Below are 18,453 nucleotides of genomic sequence, written 5' to 3'. Positions count from 1 at the left end.
AGTTCTATATCTCCTTTGTCTAAATTTGCTGCAAGATTCGTACAGATGCTACAACTGTATTTAAAAAGTACATACATACTGAGAGGTCAACCTGAGAAAGTATATGGAAAGACTACAAAGCTGCTTTTTCCAGAAAAAAAAAGAATTCTTTTTTCATTACTATTTTTCCACACACAGTAAAGATAGCTGGCTGTTGACACAGACCATGCCAGTACTGCAAGGTATCAGCACATAAAACACACAACAGACTCAAAATACGCTTCCCAATGCCTATTTTAACACTACAGTGTGATAGAAAGTACAGTGATAATAGCAGGATAGCAAAGTCCCTAGCTACAACAAATGAGAACAAGCCCAAATGCAGCAGCCAGGTACACAGAAATGGAAGAAAGATTGCTTACCTTTAGAAGGCCTCAGATACACGCAGACACCTATGGAGACACTCTTGCCTTCACTGTCATAGAATGTCCCAAGTTGGAAGGGATCCATGAGGACCCCTTCCCAGTCTGACCCTCCTCTGTCACCAGAGAGCAGAAATCAGTGCCTGCTCTTCTATTCCCCCTCATGAGGAAGCCCTAGGCCACAATGAGGTCTTTCCTCAGCCTCCTCTTCTTCATGCTGAACAAACCAGGGGACCCTCTATGGCACTCAAAATTGAACACAGTGCTTGAGCTGAGGCCATGCTAGTGAAGCGCAGAGTGGAACAGTCACTTCCCTCAGCTAGCTGGCAGTGCTATGCCCAAGATATGACTGCCTTCCTGGCTACCAGGGCACACTGCTGGCTTATTTTCAATTTGCTGTTGACCAGGCCCCCTGGATCTCTTTCAGCAGGGCTGTTCTCCGGCATCTTATCCTGCAGTCTGCATGCATAACAAGGATTGCCCCTTCCCAGATGCAGAATCAGGCACTTGCTCTTCTTCAACTTCATGCAAATGGTGATTGCCCAGCTCTATATTTTGTCTACATCTCTCTGCAACGCCTCCCCATCCTTGTCATCAGCTCCTCCCAGTTTCGTATTGTCAGCAAACTTGCTCAAAACAGCTCCTAGCCCTACATCCATGGGATCATAGAATGGCTTAGGTTGGAGGGGCCCTTACATATCATCTCATTCCAACACTCTAAACACCAAAGTAATTTACGAAAATGTAAATGCTTCATAAAACTCATGTATCTATGTATTTTCTTTGCATATAATTCTTTTATTTAAAGGTTTTGGAACTAAACAGTAATATTTTTATTTTTTTTTTCCTGCTCTGTATCTCTTTAAGAAACTTGAAATTTTCAGTCCTCTGCATGTATTCAAAAAGACAAAAATAACTCTTCGGAGGGATTGTTAGGATCCAAATTAAAAGCCTAATTGGTGCCTATCATTCACAACTAATTATTTCTTCAAGCTGTGTCACTACAAGATAACCATAATTAGATCTTAGATGCAAGATATTAAAATTTAGTGTGAAAACTACTCCAACCTTCCTGCTTATCTATGTGAAAACATCAGTATTCCCAAATAAAAACCACTTGGTTTAAGAGAAAACAATATTTTTTTAAATTATCTATACCTAGCATCTAGAACACGCAACTACCATGCTGGTTTTAAGTATCTCACAATTTAACTCCAGTTTAAATTCATTCATGGTGGACAATCTAGTACCTGATTTAGTGTGTGCACAATTATGTTTTCTCGCTCCAAAACCTTACTGATCCTTCTCAGTAGTGTTTTAACATGGCAATCCAAAACAACGCCAACTTTTTTTACATGGCTCTACATTTCGTAAGTCTCCATCTCAACCTTATTCTATATGAAATGAGATATCCAGAAACTGTAGAACTCAGAAAATCCTCAGTTATGAAATATGAACTTCTTCATGTTTTGGAAGCATTAGAACCCTAAGAACACTTTTCTAGTTTTGTCTGCCTACTCCAACCAGATAATTTTGTAATCACAACTTATTCTACTTGTAAGTCCTTAGCAATCCATATTTAGCGCCTTTTTACTTCTACTTTATTTCATTGTCAAGACTGAGATAAATAGTGTACTCCTCAGCTGTCATTCATTTTCCAATCAAAACAGTGGGAATGTTTAACTTGTTTCATGTGAGGAAAAAAAAAAAAAATAAATAAAATAGAATGAATCCAGCAATTCTCTGACAAAATTTAGATAACATTTAACAATAAAGTGCTAAAACGTTAGCCAGACACAGGTCAAGATCTATTTCTCCTTTATCTTCCTGCCATTGTTTTTGTTTGTTTGTTTTTCCCCAGATATTGTAACCACTTTGATTTATTTAACAATAATGACATTATTTATAGTGTTTTAGGAGAAAGGGCAATAACATCAGCACGAATTACTGCATATCAAAGTTTCATGGAACTATTTAGGTGTATCAGGCCTGCAATTCAGTATTCTTCTATGCCTTAATAAATAAATTAATATACCTGTGCATTATCTTACACTGCTTCTCCTACTGTTACTTCACAGTTGTTGAGAACAATTAAGAAAAGTGAAAATATGGAATATTAGCAGATGGGTAGCTTCCAACTGCTGTTTCACTCTACTTTCCAAGTTTAGCTTTTGTCATTAACTTTTTTCAATCCTTTTCACATCATCTCTGTATCTGCAAACTCTTGAAGTCAGGAACTTAACAGTGTGACAAAGGCAGACTAAGCAAAAGCTGTTTAATATTTTCTATTTATGAGTAGAGTCCATCGATGAAATTTTAGCCATCGACTGAAGAACCTAAAAACAGGAGAACTGTCTTCCTTAACACTTTACTAAAAGAGAAAATAAAACACATTAGAAAAGTTCTTCAACTCAAATCAGGCACCTAAATTATCCTGTGGGGATCTGTCTCTTTTTACTCACTTTCAAGGGTGTACACAGTCTTTGAGGACAGAGAAGTGTAATACAGAGAAATACAGCAGGATAGTATTATTTCAGGCATTAGTCAATAGGTCCAATAACTCTAATCCTTTCAAAGATCTCCAGGGATCTTCAACAGGAATCTGAACAAGCTCCTGGGTGACCTGCTTCAGTGGGGCAGGGTATTTGGAGGAGACGACTTCCAGAGTTCTCTTCCGGCTTCAGCCATTCACTGAATTAGTTAATCAATAATGGAGCAGGTTAAGACAGTCAAGGGTTGCAAAAAGCCAACAGGCATCAGAGAGTTTACCAAGAAGCAGCAATCATATTGAAAAGTTGTTTTCCATAACTGAAGGATGTGTGCAATAGACCTTTTATCTTATGTTTTAATCTTCCATATACCTCGCATCTTCTTCCGTAGATACTAATTTATTTTCTGGGCCTTTCTGTGCTCTCAGAGAAGTCAGCAGATGGTGAAATTAAGTTCAACAGTAAAAAGGCATTACTTCTATCAGGTAAAGTGAGAAAACCTTTCTTCTTTTAGTTTGTTGGCTTTTACTTATGTGATACATACGGTGTAACAGTTTTTTTACTGATTCTTTCTCTCCTTCTCACTCCTTTCTTCTGTCTTCTCTTTTCCATACTTTTTCTAACTATCTCATTATCATCATATCATGAAATCTGTTACTCGCTGAATTTCATCAAAACGTTTAACTACAGAAAAGAAATCAATTTATTTTTAAAATGTCCTTTTGCTAAACATACTTAAAGAAATTAGGTTAAAAAATACATTCTGTGGACAAAGAATAGTTCCTCGTGCATCTGTGTTAAGAATAAGCAAGACAGAAAAACAAGAATCACAGAATCATCAACAATCCTATATTGGAAATAGTTCAGATGCAGCTGGTTTGGAAAACAGTGTAATTTAAACTCTTGGTAAGCTTGGATTCTAGTGCCACCTGCTGAAATAACAGCCAATACACAATTTAAATTCATCCACAGCATTAGAAAGCAGTGCATGAAGAAAGATCACAAAGAAGACGAATTGCTTGAGTAATCTAAATGCACATCCAGAGTGCCATACACGAAACCAAGTAAACTGAGAACCTTCTCTTGAATGATGTCAACCTGCTCTGAAGGGCAATAGTCATCCAGACTTGATCTGTAACAAAGATTTGAAAAAAGAATGAGAGAGTGTGCTAGTTTGCATTCAAGCAAATGATTATTTAAAGCACCGGTAGAAAAAAATGGAAAACACGCAAAAACCAAAAAAATTCAATTGCTGCTAGTTAAAATAGGAAAACTAAAATAAATGGGAAAACTAAAAGAAAAATCTGCACATTTCCTGGTATATAACATTTACCACTAACAAGTATTGCTAACAAAAGGCTGAGCTAACATTTCCACAACCTTAGATCTATCAAGACTTACATACATTTTTCTTTATTTCCTAATGAATTTTCCAACTCTGTGGCTGGCACAGGAAAAACAGCCTTCTATTATTTTAAGTATTAGCCACACTACTGTTCTTGACAAGAATTATTTCAAGTCAGATACTGGCATTGCTGCTTGTATTTTAGGGCATACTAAGTGTTCTTCAAATGAATAAGTTGCCATAACTTGTCAGTAGATACACTGTGGTCTTCAAATGAAATTCTCGGGACTGGATTTCTGACCCTGGCCTCAAACTCTGTTTTGTCCTCCCAAATAATTCCCTTGCAGTTCCAGAAGCACAAATTTTACTCTATGCAAAACACGATTAGATTTTTCTACAATATAAACACCTTTCAGACTATTAGATGAAAACTTGTCCCAGTTCCATCTGAAATTTCACTAGAAACAGAAATCTTATCTGAAGTGCAATTAATTGTAGACCAAGAGTGAGAAAGGCATAATATTTTAGCCCATGCAGGCTCTATCTTAACAGAAGCAGCGAAGATAATATGAACCACAATGTCAGCTATCCTCTGCGCCACACGAGGCTATACAAAGCCTCTATATAGCCTACAATGAAGGTTAAATCATCATGTCTTCACTACTGTTGACATCTGTGCTGGACATTCTGAAGCCCAGTAAGACTGGACATCGGCACAGAACCCTCCCTCAGCAGTACAGGTACTGTCACTGTCTAATGATTCATGCTTCCAAACGCCAATTTTTACTATGCTAAGATATTTTCCCTTGGATATAGAATTTCTTTAGAAGATAAGTTAACTGATGCCACAGTCATAGAATCATTTAGTTTTGCAAGAACAACCTGAATTTTTTTGAGTAAAAAAGAACCGATAGTCTTACCGAGCTACTGTCACAAGCGTGGGCTTTGGCATGTTTATCAGCAGAATCTTCATGGACTGTAAGAGGCCTTCAATCTCTTCTTTGGTGCTAACATGGTGGGGAAGTTCAACATAATCACAGGTCAGACCAGCCTGATGGACCTGCAGACAAATTAAACAGATTTTCATTTCTGTTGACAAATTGGTAATATAGCTTATCTCTGTAATAAATCCCTAAACTACTCCAGCCCAGCAGGTAACTTTCACATCTTCAGGCAGGAAGCTTTTCTTCAGTTAGTAGTTAAAAACAAAACAACCAGACCCTGGTGAAGTGAAACCTTACTTCACAGGAAACAGCTTGAGACATGAGAGTCCTGAAAGATCTTATTAACGTTGCAGAAGTATAGACAAGCAGAGTAAAATTTCAGAAGCTTTTAAAAAAGCTTGCCTAAGCAATAAGAATAAAAACAACAAAAAAAAACAAACAAAAACTTAAAATGTTTGAGTCAAGAAGCAAATCTAAAATTAAGCATGTCCTTTTCCCTGCTTGAGGAAGCTATACTTTTGAAATTAATTACTTTCTACCCCTTTACCCAGTGACCTACCATTTCATAGTCTGGGCTCTCCATTCTGCTTTTCAAACTGTGTACTAGTTGAACAAGTGGTTTCAATCTGGAGTTAAAAACACAACCAAAACTCACGTTAGCAGTTGGAAACATACATGTGCAAATTAAAAAAAATAACATAGAAGTTAACATGTTGCTCCTCTGTCATCTTGCACCTGAGAAAAATGGAGTACCAGTATCATGTGCTGTTTTAACAGATTTTCCTCAAGAAATCTCTTATCTATGCCACATACAACTTCTTTGCCTTTCTTTTATGGCAACCTAGAGAAAAGCTATTGCAACTCAAAAGTAGTGTACTATGGTAAGAAATGCTCCTGGTCATTGTTACGTGGTCTGGCAATAACTGATGTATGATTCTGTTTGCACTGCTGACTCTGCAAAGACAATTCAGTAGGTTAAGTCTGGAAGTCTCTTTGCAGCTCTACTTCTGCAACAGGTCAGGAATGAGAGCCTCATCTTCCGTGCTCCAGAAAGGCTCCCAGGGAAGGAGAGGTGGCATGAAAAATCTCACTGGTACTGGTAAGTGGTTTCTCTTATTGCAGTAAAGAGCTGAATCTTAGAAAGGGAAGGAAGATAGTAACAGCGAGTTCCACAGGAAAATCAAAACCTACCCCTACTAGTATGGAAATGGTAAAGGTCCTTCATGAGAGCTGACTTTAGCAGGAAAGAATCAACAAGAGGCTTATTTATTTGAAATGTCGTAATCTCAAAACTTACTTAAGCTGACCAGGAAGGGTTCCAATATGATGGTAATAAGGAAGAACACTTTACTGCTAACTGTGTCATCAGTTCAGGAAGATTCTTCTCCAAAGGCTACAGGAATAAACCAACGACGGGAGTGTTTAAGCCATTTAGAGATCTCCTACCCAGGATATGAAGCCCACTTCTGTAAGGTCTCTTCATCATCATTGTCACAAAAATCTGCAAACGCTGCTTCCAGATCTTCTAGCTGATGGACACGGTTTTCAACACAATCCAGCAAATCCTCCTTTAAATATGCGTGTAAAAAACAAAAGAGGTAAGAATGATTCTCCTAGCTAAATCATGGATTACACTACCAGTCAAGCTTTTAAATGGTTCATCTCGTGTAAAATGGGAAAACAACTAGTTCTTTGCTACAGGGCATCTCTCTTCAAGATGATCTGAATGACTGCCTGCAGAAATGAATTAGGTACCTTCTGAAACAACAACAACACAAAATACCACTTCTTTCTGCTCTGACTTTCCTATGAAAGACCACATCTATGTTCTAGCAGAATACGTTAAAGAGAACAAAAAAACTATATGATTAATTGCTGGATTTGTTTGTATAGCACTGAAATGCTGCCATATTTGATTAATTTATTATGAACATGCAGAAACTCAGATGAATGCAAGCTTTACACTCTTGTAATTTCAGGTTTAAAAAAATATTACTAAATAAAATAAATTAAAAAAAAAAAAAAAGAATTAGAAGAATTAGCTGAGGTTTTAAAGTTCTTTCAGGCCTGAAAGAATTTGGGATTAATTTAAAACGGTTGTTACAGCTGTGATCCAGCAAAAGTTTAGGCACTGTTGTAAAACACTCTGAGCACATGAAGAGGCTGTCTTCATTAAGAAGGGTTACATACATGCATGCATACAGTTGTGCATGTAAATATTGCAGGATACACAGCATATCAAGCAATGCTTAGCCTATTTGGTATAACAGATGCTCAGTGCAGTGGTATATGAAGGAAAATGATTAAAAAGCACATTGGTATAAATATAACAATTAAGAACATAGTTGTTCTCACTTTAGAGGCTGCTGCTTTTTGCCAGTGATGTCAACTTCATGTTAAATTTAAAGAAAAGCTAAGGGTGCTAACCATTCCTGAAGTACACCTTATGATCCTGGGGTATGACATCTTTCTATGCTGCACCAGTAATCAACCTTAAAGAGCCAATCCCTACGCTACTTAAGACAAAAACACAACAGTATTTTCTCTGACTGTAATAGTATCACAGAAATATAGATCCAATTGTACTACTAAATAAATAAAAGGCCAACTAGGCATTTAGCACAACTCTGTCTATAAAAGAGCAACCTGGGCAAGGAAAGGCAGACCCACAAAAGGGAGGGGGGAACAGAACACCAAAAAACCCTGTTGAACCTTGCAAAGAAACACAGTAGATTATATGTTTTCATTTCTACCTTGTCAATTACCATTTGTTTGCAATAATTAATTTTTACATTTGTGTTAAATATTTACACATATATTAAAACAGTGTTTAATACAAAAGAATTACTAAGACACTGCTGATTTGTGTTCAGCATACCGCATAGCTTAATTAAAGACTACTTCATTAAGCATCTTTCATACCTTCCTTCTTTATGCTAAGTCATTTTTACTGTGTAAATCAAAAGAATAATTCCCTCATGTATCTCACAAGAAGTATTATACCTCTGTTGCATTTCTGTGAGGTTTCTTGAACTTGTACAACTCCTGTAAGAGCTCATATTCTGTCTTTGAAACAGGAGAAAAAAAAATTAGTTTCTTCAAGTGGAAATCAAAAACTTCAGAGCACTGCACCTTTGAAAATCAGAACAAACTTGAACATAATAATTTCTCTACTCCAATACTGCAGATAAACAAATGTTATTATTCATTTAACAGCACTGAAAAGACGAACAGAAGACTTCTTCAGGAGTAGAAGAGGAAAGCGAGGGCAAACTAAGAAGTCATTGAATTTTACAGAAATATAAAGCATCCCTAGCAAAATATTTTGGATTTTTTTTTTATGTGTGTAAAGAGAACAGCCTTCTGAATTCACAAGCCGTATTTGCTTTTTAGTTTTTCCTTGGGTTCTTATATTCCAAGTGTGAACTTGAGCAACACGCTCTGATAGAATGACTGCATTTTACAATAGAGGGAACACAGTTAAGAAATGTTAATGGTAAATTAAATTCTTATCAGTAAAGGTATACTTGGAGTTCTGTGCAAGCCCACTTCCAAAAGTGGTTCCTAGAACTTAGCACAGTACAAGAAAATAAAAACCACCTCCCAAATAAACAAATCTACCAACAAAAATCTTTCTATGGCTTTATGCAGAACGATTTGTAAGGCCTCAGAGGGGTCTTATATGACAAGATCCCCATGGTGCTTCTGCTTTGCTTTATGCTTCCTTTGTGATTCTAAATCCTAAATCATTAGTGTTGCTGATAGTCTGATGGTAACATGAGTAAAGACTCAATGTCAGAAGCTAACAGAGATGAGGACTGCTGTATTTATTTCTACACAGTGAACAAGGAAGTGGTGTGGTATTCTAGCTGAAGCTCAGAGATGTCAGATGTTCCCCAGCATAGGCTGAGATTAAAGTACCATTAAAGAAAAGCTCAGCCACCACAAACAGTTGTGATATTGCAGAAGAATTTGTAAATTGTAAATCTTTAAAAAAGAATTTGCATTTAGTGTTACATGTTATCTTCAGGGCAGATTAGCTAGTTCCTAAAAATCATGTTCACATCAAGAAAGCTTCCTAACTGCTCAGCAACTCTGAGAATCTACATATTTATAACACTGTACAAGACAGGTATCTTTTGTGTACAGTCAAGTTATAAACTGAACATAAGGCATAGTTTTGAGCTCAGAGCCACGGCACCAGAGACAAAAGCTGCTTGTTCATTAGCCCAGTCAAAGCAAATGATGTACAGTCTCTGGTCGAGAGGAGTCACCACTCTTTGAATAATCAGCACCGTGATATCCTTTGGACAGTCAGCCTCTGATACCATTGTGGCCTTCTAAAAACATGTTATGGGAAAGGGTGAAGAGTACAATCTCTCACCTCTCCCCGATTAATCCTGATGCAAGTATTTGGAACATTACCTGTAGAAAACCAAGCATGGCTTTTATGTTCTATACAACACACAGGGGTATGCCATGTATCTCTAAGCTTGAATGTGCACTGAATATCCATTTCAAATGTAAGGACCTAGTCCTGCTAGGTTGCTTTGCTTTGGAGTATATGCTCCCTTTCTACTGTCTCCCTCTCAAATATTAGTATGATTCATTAGTTATGACCAGCTGATCCACTAATTTATCTTAGAAGAGAGTTCCTCCATAGACATCAAGTGCTAGAAAGATGAGTACTCTTCTATGAATGGTAAGGGAAGTCTCCACTGCCATACTTACCTTTGTGTACATTTCTTTAAATGGATTCTTAACTGAAAAAAAATCTAAGTCAATGTCTAAAACAAATGCATCCCCATTCTGAAGAACTTGGGAGATATCTTTAGCAACCTCCCTTACTGGACATTCATTGTTTCTTAGGGAGCTTGAAGCTGAGCATTCTGGCAACGTTTTTGCTCTGTTCAGGGCACCTGCATGTTGTACTTCCTTGTCCTTCACACTTGAGAAGTTGTTATCGTGGTCACCAGGAGCCACTGATGAAGAGGTAGCAGCAGTGCTTGCTGTGTCATCTGTATTTAGCTTCAGTCTCTTAGCGGATGCTACTTTGTCATTTTCTTCCTGGCTGTTTGATGCTTCAGTAGGATTAATGAGGACGACATGTAAATTTAAAGGCTTTGGATTTTCTAGCTGATCAGCGGGGACATAAAGACCATCACTTAAAAAGTAATGATCTGTACCTGTAACCCTACAATAGACAATAACTCACAGTTAATACACGTCTTTGTAAAAAGCTTTGCAAATAAGTCGCCAAAAGAAAAATAAATTCACGTTTGATAGGTAGCAAAAGCAATAAAACTGTGTATACAAAATTATTTACTTTAATCTGCAAGTGTTTAAATGGGATTTTTTTTCTATCTCTTCAATGCTAAATCAATGTATTAAAATTCATTCTGGAATTTTGATAGTAGTCCTGTAAGTTTTTAGTGGGTAAGAAAGATCTATGTTATGCTCTACTAAGATTAACGTGCCAATGAATTGTATCTTACATCAAGAATTTGACAAGACACAATCAGTTTTATGGGATAATAATGCAAAGCACTGGATATTTTGCCTTCAATCACTTTTTTCTTTGTGAGGAAAATCGTTACGGTTGCATTTGAGAAGTGCTCTGGAACCCACAGATGTCAATAAAACACGGATTAATACACAGCATTTAACTGCTTTTTACCCTGAAATATGAACCCTTATTCTAAGTGTGAGGAGAGCAGGTAACAAGGATGAATAGCTACATATCCACAGAATCCACTTAATTTATAAACTGAAACAACAACAAAAACAACCCAAAACCTAGAGTTCACTTATAGCAAAAAAAAAAAAATACTGTTTTCAAGCCATATTTCAACACATTAAGCCTTACATGCCATAAATTCACAGAATCACGGAATGGCCAGAGTTGGAAGGGACCTCAAGGATCATGAATCTCCAACCCCCTGCCACATGCAGGGCCACCAACCTCCCCATTTAAATCTAGACCAGGCTGCCCAGGGCCCCATCCAATCTGGCCTTGAACACCTCTAGGGATGGGGCATCCACAACCTCTCTGGGCAGCCTGTTCCAGCACCTCACCACTCTCTCTGTAAAGAACTTCCCCCTGACATCCAATCTAAATCTTCCCTCCCTCAACTGAAAACCGTTTCCCCTTGTCCTGCAGTTATCAACCCTTTCAAAGAGTTGATTCCCCTCCTCTTTGTAGGCTCCCTTTAGGTACTGAAATGCTGCAATGAGGTCACCCTGCAGCCTTCTTTTCTCCAGGCTGAACAAGCCCAGCTCCCTCAGCCTGCCGTTGTAGGGGAGGTGCTCCAGTCCCCTGATCATCTTTGTGGCTCTCCTCTGGACCCTCTCCAACAGCTCCCTGTCTTTTTTGTACTGGGGGCTCCAGACCTGGACACAGTACTCCAGATGGGGCCTCACAAGAGCAGAGTAGAGGGGGACAATCACCTCCCTGTCCCTGCTGACCACCCCACTCTTCTGATGCAGCCCAGGATACCATTTGCTTTCTGAGCTGCAAGAGCACACTGCGGGCTCACGTTAAGCTTTTCATTCATCAAGACCCCCAGGTCCTTCTCTGCAGGGCTGCTCCCAAGGACTACTCCTTCCAGTCTGTATGAATGCTAGGGATTCCTCTGGCCCAAGTGCAAAACCTTCAATTCAGATTAAAGAAATAACGTTGAGAGGAAATGTGAACTTCTATGCACTTGTGTTAAGGCCCCTATCAATTACAGGGTATCACCATCCATCTGCCACATTCAAATAATTTCAGATACAGCAGAAACCTGAAGTTCAGTTACCCAGTGTTGGCATCCTGAGGGGCCTAAGGCAACCCAGAGAAATAGCCTACAGGAATCTCATTACATTGAACTAACATAAAGAAAAGGTCTTGCATTTGGGACAGAATAACATCATGCAGCAGTACCAGCTTGGCACACACCAGCAGGATGCTACAGAAGAGGAATGGTCAGTCGAAGTATAAAGCAAAGTGAGTGCAACCAATCCATACAAGCCTACAATGATAAAGACTAATTGCAAAATTTCATGTACTAGCAAACCCATAACGAAAAGAGAGATTTCATCTTGTATTTAGCACCACTGAGGTCTCATTGGACATATTCCGCCAAGGTCTGGACCCCTAGAACATGTGAGATGTCAACAAACTGAGAGGATCTAACAGAGAATGGCTAAGGAAGTTAGAGGGCTGGATGGAGCATATGACAAGGGGAAGTTGAACAAGTGGGCTTGTTTCATCTTGATAAGGGACATCTGAGGAGAATCTAAGTGCCCAATCCTCCAAAAAAAAAAACCAAAACTTTTTTCTAAGATTTTCATTTTATCAAAGAGAATTAATTGAAAACTTGGCTGAATGCAAAGAAGTGTAAATAACTTGAATTACCATTTTTTTTTTTTTTTTTAAAAAAAAAAGAGATTAAGGCACAACTTAAGCTGTACCTCTTAAAACAAACAATCACATGACACCCCAAAACATTAACAAATACAAACTGAATTTTCATTGAGAAAAGAAGATGTATCACTATATTAATTCGAGAATACAAAATACATGGCACATAGCTTTTATGTTCCCAGAACTGGATAACAAACAATTTACCTGATTGTAGTTGTTGATATGTCTTTCCCAACTAAAAAATTGTGTTCTCCCTCTGAGATTTGCTGAGCCCACGGTGGGTGAAGCCACACCACTTGAGAAATATGGCCAGCATAAACAGCAGGCATAATCCAGTTCTCAATACTTAGCTCACTGTAATGATGAGAGAAAGACTGGCAATAACACTTACTTTACCAGCAAGTAAAACATTGTCAAGAACAGCACAAACACCCCCATGCAAATCATCCGAAGTTAACATTCTGTGTACAGGTCATACCACCAAAGAAAAGAGAAAAGATTGAAATCTTGATTTGTAAGAAGAACCAAAAATGTATATGAAAAAAATTAAAAAATACTAATCAATTGGATTATGAAGTGCAGTCAGCTTCACTCTTAGCATGGTTCTTTATTAACTACATGGACTTCTTGTCTTTCTCTCTGAATATACCTGACAGAGTAGAACTGCAAGGTGCATCATGAACTCCATTCCACATAATTGACCCCAAGGGAGTATCTTATGGCGTGTTGCTCTAAGCAGACTTCAAATATAACCTCAGTGGTGAATGTGAGCCAATCAGCACCTACAGAATAGCATCTGTTCTTATCATCCTATTTTTTCATGTATAGTCCACAAGGCTTCTCGTTCATCAGCAAAGAAAACTAAATATGGACCATGGGCAGGGTGACACAATTGCTAATATATTGATTATCTCCTCTTCTCACTGCTGTGTACGAGTGTAACACAGGAACAATCAATATTTTTAAATAGGAAACAATAGACAAAAACAGATCACCCCTGTTCCCCACTTGAGCAGATCGGGATAAACATTGGTCTTAATTATCATATTCAACTTCACAGATGCACCAGGTCAGCAAAAGAAATGTTATTTTAATCTCAGTCAATTTGTCACCATTAAGAGAGAAAAGCTGTTCTAAAACCTGCAGTTCACTGAAAAGCATCCATTTGGAGTGCTGTCCTGCCACTCAGAGGAACTGCCCAGTCTGATAATGTGAACTAAAAGTAAATTAATTAAGTTTTAACATCTTCCTAATATGCAACATAAACATTTGACCACATTCAAAAAAGAAACGTAACTTCTTCTTCTATCCACAGCTATGAAGTTTTGAACAGAAAATAAAAAAAATACAACATGCGGCTGATTTACACATCTGTTGCTCATATTTCATATGCAGTTGTATCAATATTCAACATAAAGCAAGTATAGCCAGAAGTGGACAATGTATTCTGATGCAGTACAAGAGACTTACTTAAAAAGTGCTTCTTTGTCAAACACGGTATCTGCAGGCATATTCACAGGGATAAGGAGGTCTGGGTGGGAATCAAGGTGAACAAAGCTGATGTTACTGGCAGGCAGATGCTTTGAACCAATCGCACGATAGATGAAAGGCAGCACCTAAAAGAGCACATATTTCCACTGTAACCAATGAGACAGGTATAAGAGCAGAAACACCAGTCCCACTCACACTCCCTTAGAATTTGGGTTATATGTTGAAAGAGAAAGGAGACAGCAAACAATACAGAGAGGAAGCAATTTTAGTTCACGAGGCACAATCATTGAGCCCTGGAGCTCTACACACGTGAAGCTGTCAGATTATGCTTCTACTTCCTTTCCTTCTTTATAAGGCACTGTGTTTGCAGCAACTCTTCTCACTGATCAGCTCCATGACTAGACGCTTGCTGTTGTTGGGTTTTATCATAGTCATTGAACGGGTTGAGTTGGAATGGTCCCAGCCACAAGCCTGTGCTGTGGTCAGGGCTGCCAGCACCAGCTCAGTTGCTCTGGGCCCCATCCAACCTTGAGCACTGGCAGGGATGGGGCACCACAGCTTCTCCGGGCAGCTATGCCAGCACCTCACTGCCCTGTGAGAGAAGAAAACTGAACAACAGATAATTTAACCTATCCACCTTCAAAGAAGAGGTTTAACTCCTGATGCCCACACGACTTGACTTGGACGTGCTTTTCCCACTGCCCAACCTCATCCTTTGCTGGAGGTCTCCACTCAAGAGCTGCAGCCAGTGGAGCTTCCCTCTGTTCAAGGGCAACGACTTTCCCGGCCGCCAGAACAAAGCCACAAAAAGGCTGGCTAAGAAAACGACACGCTGTCTCCACATATCTCCAGACGAAAACAGAACGCGAGCTGACTGCACCATCGCCACCTCCCCCCGCAAGCCCGGCGCTCTGCCTGACGCCGCCACTCACGTCCTGGTGGTCCTCCACCACCCACACCGGCAGCGCACGGTACGACCGCAGCCCCCCGCCGCTGGGCCGGGGCCCGCATGCAGCCGCAGCGCCGCTCATGGCGGGCGGGGCGGTGCTTCCTGCGGCATTGCGCCCGCCCTGCGCTTTCCTCTTCCGGAGCAGCGGGCAGGACTGGCCGCGGCCGTGCGGCGGTAGGTGGGATGGGTTGCGTGCCGGGGGTCTGAGGGTGGGCAGAGAGCTTGGACAGCGGGCTGTGGTCCGAGTTCGGGTGTTGAGCTGCCCTGCTGTCTGTGGGCCTGGAGGAGGGGAAGGCTGTGCTTTGGTGCTCTGTGTGGTAGGAGGAAAGGGGCTCTATCTGTTATTCTGGGTATTTAGCAGCTATGGAAGTACTGGAGCCAAAATGGTTCTCTGGCTGTCCGGGGAAACCTCGTTATGGCCTTCCAGTATTTGAAGGGAGAGTATAAAGAGGGCTGGGAATGGCTGTTTTACAAGGGTCAATAGTGATAGGACGAAGGGGAATGGTTTTAAATTGACACGGGGAGGTTTGGGTTAGATATTAGGAGGAAGTTTTTCACTCAGAGGGTGGTGATGCACTGGAACAGGTTGCCCAAGGAGGTTGTGGATGCCCCATCCCTGGAGGCATTCAAGGCCAGGCTGGATGTGGCTCTGGGCAGCCTGGTCTGCTGGTTGGTGACCCTGCACATAGCAGCGGGGTCAACCCAGACCATTCTATGATTCTATGAACTGTTAGTTTTCTTGAGAGCCTTTATAGAAGCAAGGATGCTGGAGAGGCACTGCTGTCTGGAAGGGAAAAATAGATTTACCACTGTGGCTGCTGCTTCCTAGAAATTCAGCTTTCCCTTGGCCTCTGTTCCCTTTGAAAAGGGAACAAATCCCATCACCAGGACCAATTGATAGGCCAAGGGGGAAAGGCTTTAAACCTAAAGAGAGAAGATTTATGTTGGGTCTTAGGGAGGAAATGCTTCACTCCTAGGGCAGTGAGGCACTGCCACAGCTGCCCAGAGAAGCTGTGGGTGTCTCATGTTTGGAGATGTTCAAACCGGGTTGGACGGGGTCCTGGGCAGCCTGGCTGGTATTGGCAGCCCTGTCCATAGTAGAGGGGTTGGAACTAGGCAGTCTTTGAGGATGCTTCCAACCCAAGCCGTTCTGTGATCTTTTATGAAAACAAGGCTTGACTTATGTGACTACTTAACTGTTTAACTTTTCTCTCCATTTCAAGGAAAACATCATGACATCTGCTCATAGGCATGATTTAATGGAGGGTTGTTAGGGTAGTTTGATTAGGTTGTGGTTGGACTTGAAGACTTTAAGGTCTATTCCAACCTGAGCAATTACGTGATTCTATGAGTGGTTTTTTTTTGTGTTTTTTTTTTTTAAACTTTATTTTACTTTCTTCTTTTTTTTTCCTCTGCAGGTTTTAATTAATTAGGAATTTTAATTAAAGAATGAACTTTAACTTTTATGAAGCAAAGTAGTTTTCATTTGTCAGTTAATACAGTGCATTACATATGTGCATAGTTTCGAACACAACTTCAGCCTACTTGAAGCAGTGGCAATTACTGGTAAGATAAGAATTCAATTTTCGAACTTTTGGAACTGTTTATTTCAATTACATTAGAGTAACAATGCAGCCTACACTGAAATTTTTTTTGTGACTGTTAGATTCTCATCTTACAAAAAGACCTTTGCCTAACTTAAAGTATTGCAAAACATCTGTTGAATTTGTCCCTGTGATAAACTGGGGTGAAAATCATGAATGTTAGTTGCTGCTTAGCTTATTTAAAATGTGTATGATTTGTAGGACCAGGTGACTTGTGATGAGGTGTCAGAAAAGTCTTCCTACCTGAACTCTAGAATGGTGTGCTAGAAAGATCTCCTCATTTTAGGACCTGGGTGACTGTTGAAGATGCTAACATGATTGGTTTTTATGGTGATACAGGGTATCTGAAGTCTTTATACTGATGTATCTGGTATATACTAGTGGAGTTGCTAGCAACCATAGCCTGTCCTTGCAGTCACCTGTTAAAATTAACTTTGTCCTAAGTCAGAGACCATGTCCAGTTGGAGTGCTGGATTAAAGACTATTGGTAAACTACTGTAGTGGATTAAAGACTTAAAGAAATCAGAGGGCCATAATGACCTGTACTAGAGCTCTGAAAAGTTACAGCTTCCACTGAAAGACTGCCATCTTCTGCTTCTATTAAAGGAAATGACAGAAACTAATTTCGCTATTTCAGGAATAGTTCTTGCAAATATAAATAGTTCTTGCAAATATACTGAGGGCCTTCTACAAAGGTTTGTACAATTAACTTTTATATTTTCCTCATTAAAGGTGAACCATGTCTTTTCATTCTGGACGAGGATGTCCCCGTGGGCAGGGGGGACCAGGAGCAAGAACTTCAGCACAGACTTATCGTCCTCAGAACCTGCGGCAGCTTCACCCCCAACAGCCCTCTGTACAGTACCAGTATGACCAACAAGCTGCACCTTCAGCTACCTATTCAAACCCTTCAGCCACCAGTTACATGCCTCCCAGGCCAGACTTTGTTCCATATCCCCCACCGGTTCCCCCTTCCACACAAAATCCCATTAACCAATGTCCCATGAGGCCACCATTTCCAAACCATCAGATGAGGCAGAGCTTCCCAGTGCCTCCATGCTTCCCTCCCGCTCCTCCACCAGTGCCAGCCCCTAGCAGTGCTCCTGTACCAGCAACTCCTACTGGACAGAGCACCTTTCCATACATGATGCCTCCTCCCGCAGTACCCCATCCTCCCCCACCACCAGTCATACCACAGCAAGTCAACTACCAACCTGTGTATTCCACAGGGTATTCCCAACAGTCATTCCCACCACCTAACTTCAATAGCTATCAGCACAGCTCTGGCTCCTTTCAGAGCAGCACTACCAGTAGCAGCAGCAGCAGCAGCAGCAGCCATTTTCGGCACACGGGTCAGTACCAGGGAGAAAAATCACAAAGTGATCGACGATCTCCGGAGAGGAGCAAGCACTACGACGAGCACCGGCATCGTGAGCACAGTCACATCCACGGTGACAGGCATCGGTCCAATAACCACGGGGATCGTCGGGATCGAGGCCGCAGTCCTGACAGGAGGAGGCAGGAAAGCAGTCGGCACCGGACAGAGTATGACAGAGGAAGAATGTCACCTCATCATAGAAGTTATGAGCGTAGCAGGTAGAGAGATACTTTCTGCTTGCAGTGGGAGAGGTGTGGTGGTTGTTCTGTGGTCTATGAATCTGTGTTTTTCGCTCCCCCTTGCTTTCCGTTCCACTGTGGGACATAGCCAGTGCTCGGCTCTGGTGGAAGGAGCTGCTCTTGTGCTGTGTTTCAGATATGTTCTTTCTGCTTCACCTTTGCAGACTGGCACACTTGGCCCCTTATCCTTGAAAACAGAGTGGGTTGC

At 40.4% G+C, this 18,453-nt stretch overlaps 2 protein-coding genes across 4 annotated transcripts in view; one reads left to right on the top strand and one right to left on the bottom strand.

The window, feature by feature from the left end:
• Positions 1–2,671: 2,671 nt before the first annotated feature.
• Positions 2,672–15,106, bottom strand: CUNH5orf22 (chromosome unknown C5orf22 homolog). 2 transcript variants are annotated; one of them, XM_042840061.1, is made up of 9 exons: positions 15,008–15,106; positions 14,055–14,200; positions 12,789–12,938; positions 9,911–10,373; positions 8,183–8,245; positions 6,626–6,747; positions 5,739–5,805; positions 5,156–5,295; positions 2,672–4,022 (listed from the first exon to the last, which is right to left on the bottom strand). In XM_042840061.1, exons 1-9 carry the CDS (start codon positions 15,104–15,106, stop codon positions 3,890–3,892), a joined length of 1,383 nt encoding a protein of 460 aa, XP_042695995.1. In that variant the 3' UTR covers positions 2,672–3,889. The 2 variants fall into 2 exon arrangements, with proteins under 2 accessions (XP_042695995.1, XP_042695996.1); XM_042840062.1 differs by lacking the exon at positions 15,008–15,106 and adding an exon at positions 13,234–13,366 and having other exon boundaries at positions 14,055–14,134.
• Positions 15,107–15,169: 63 nt separating this feature from the next.
• DROSHA (drosha ribonuclease III) overlaps positions 15,170–18,453 on the top strand; it is a 67,389-nt gene continuing 64,105 nt past the window's right edge. The window contains exons 1-3 of one of the 2 annotated variants that reach the window (XM_042839913.1): positions 15,170–15,198; positions 16,443–16,590; positions 17,361–18,224. In XM_042839913.1, coding sequence (XP_042695847.1) covers positions 17,368–18,224 — 857 coding nt within the window. In that variant the 5' untranslated portion in view covers positions 15,170–15,198; positions 16,443–16,590; positions 17,361–17,367. The remainder of the gene's footprint in view (positions 15,199–16,442; positions 16,591–17,360; positions 18,225–18,453) is intronic. The other variant, XM_042839914.1, reaches the window with a different exon arrangement.

This window comes from Centrocercus urophasianus, unplaced genomic scaffold, assembly GCF_019232065.1.
Source record: "Centrocercus urophasianus isolate 14NV4802_14NV808 unplaced genomic scaffold, USGS_Curo_1.0 seq_11, whole genome shotgun sequence".
Classification (NCBI taxonomy): Eukaryota; Metazoa; Chordata; class Aves; order Galliformes; family Phasianidae; genus Centrocercus; species Centrocercus urophasianus.
Note: the sequence above shows the minus strand (reverse complement) of the source record. Positions and strands in the feature narration are given on the sequence as shown.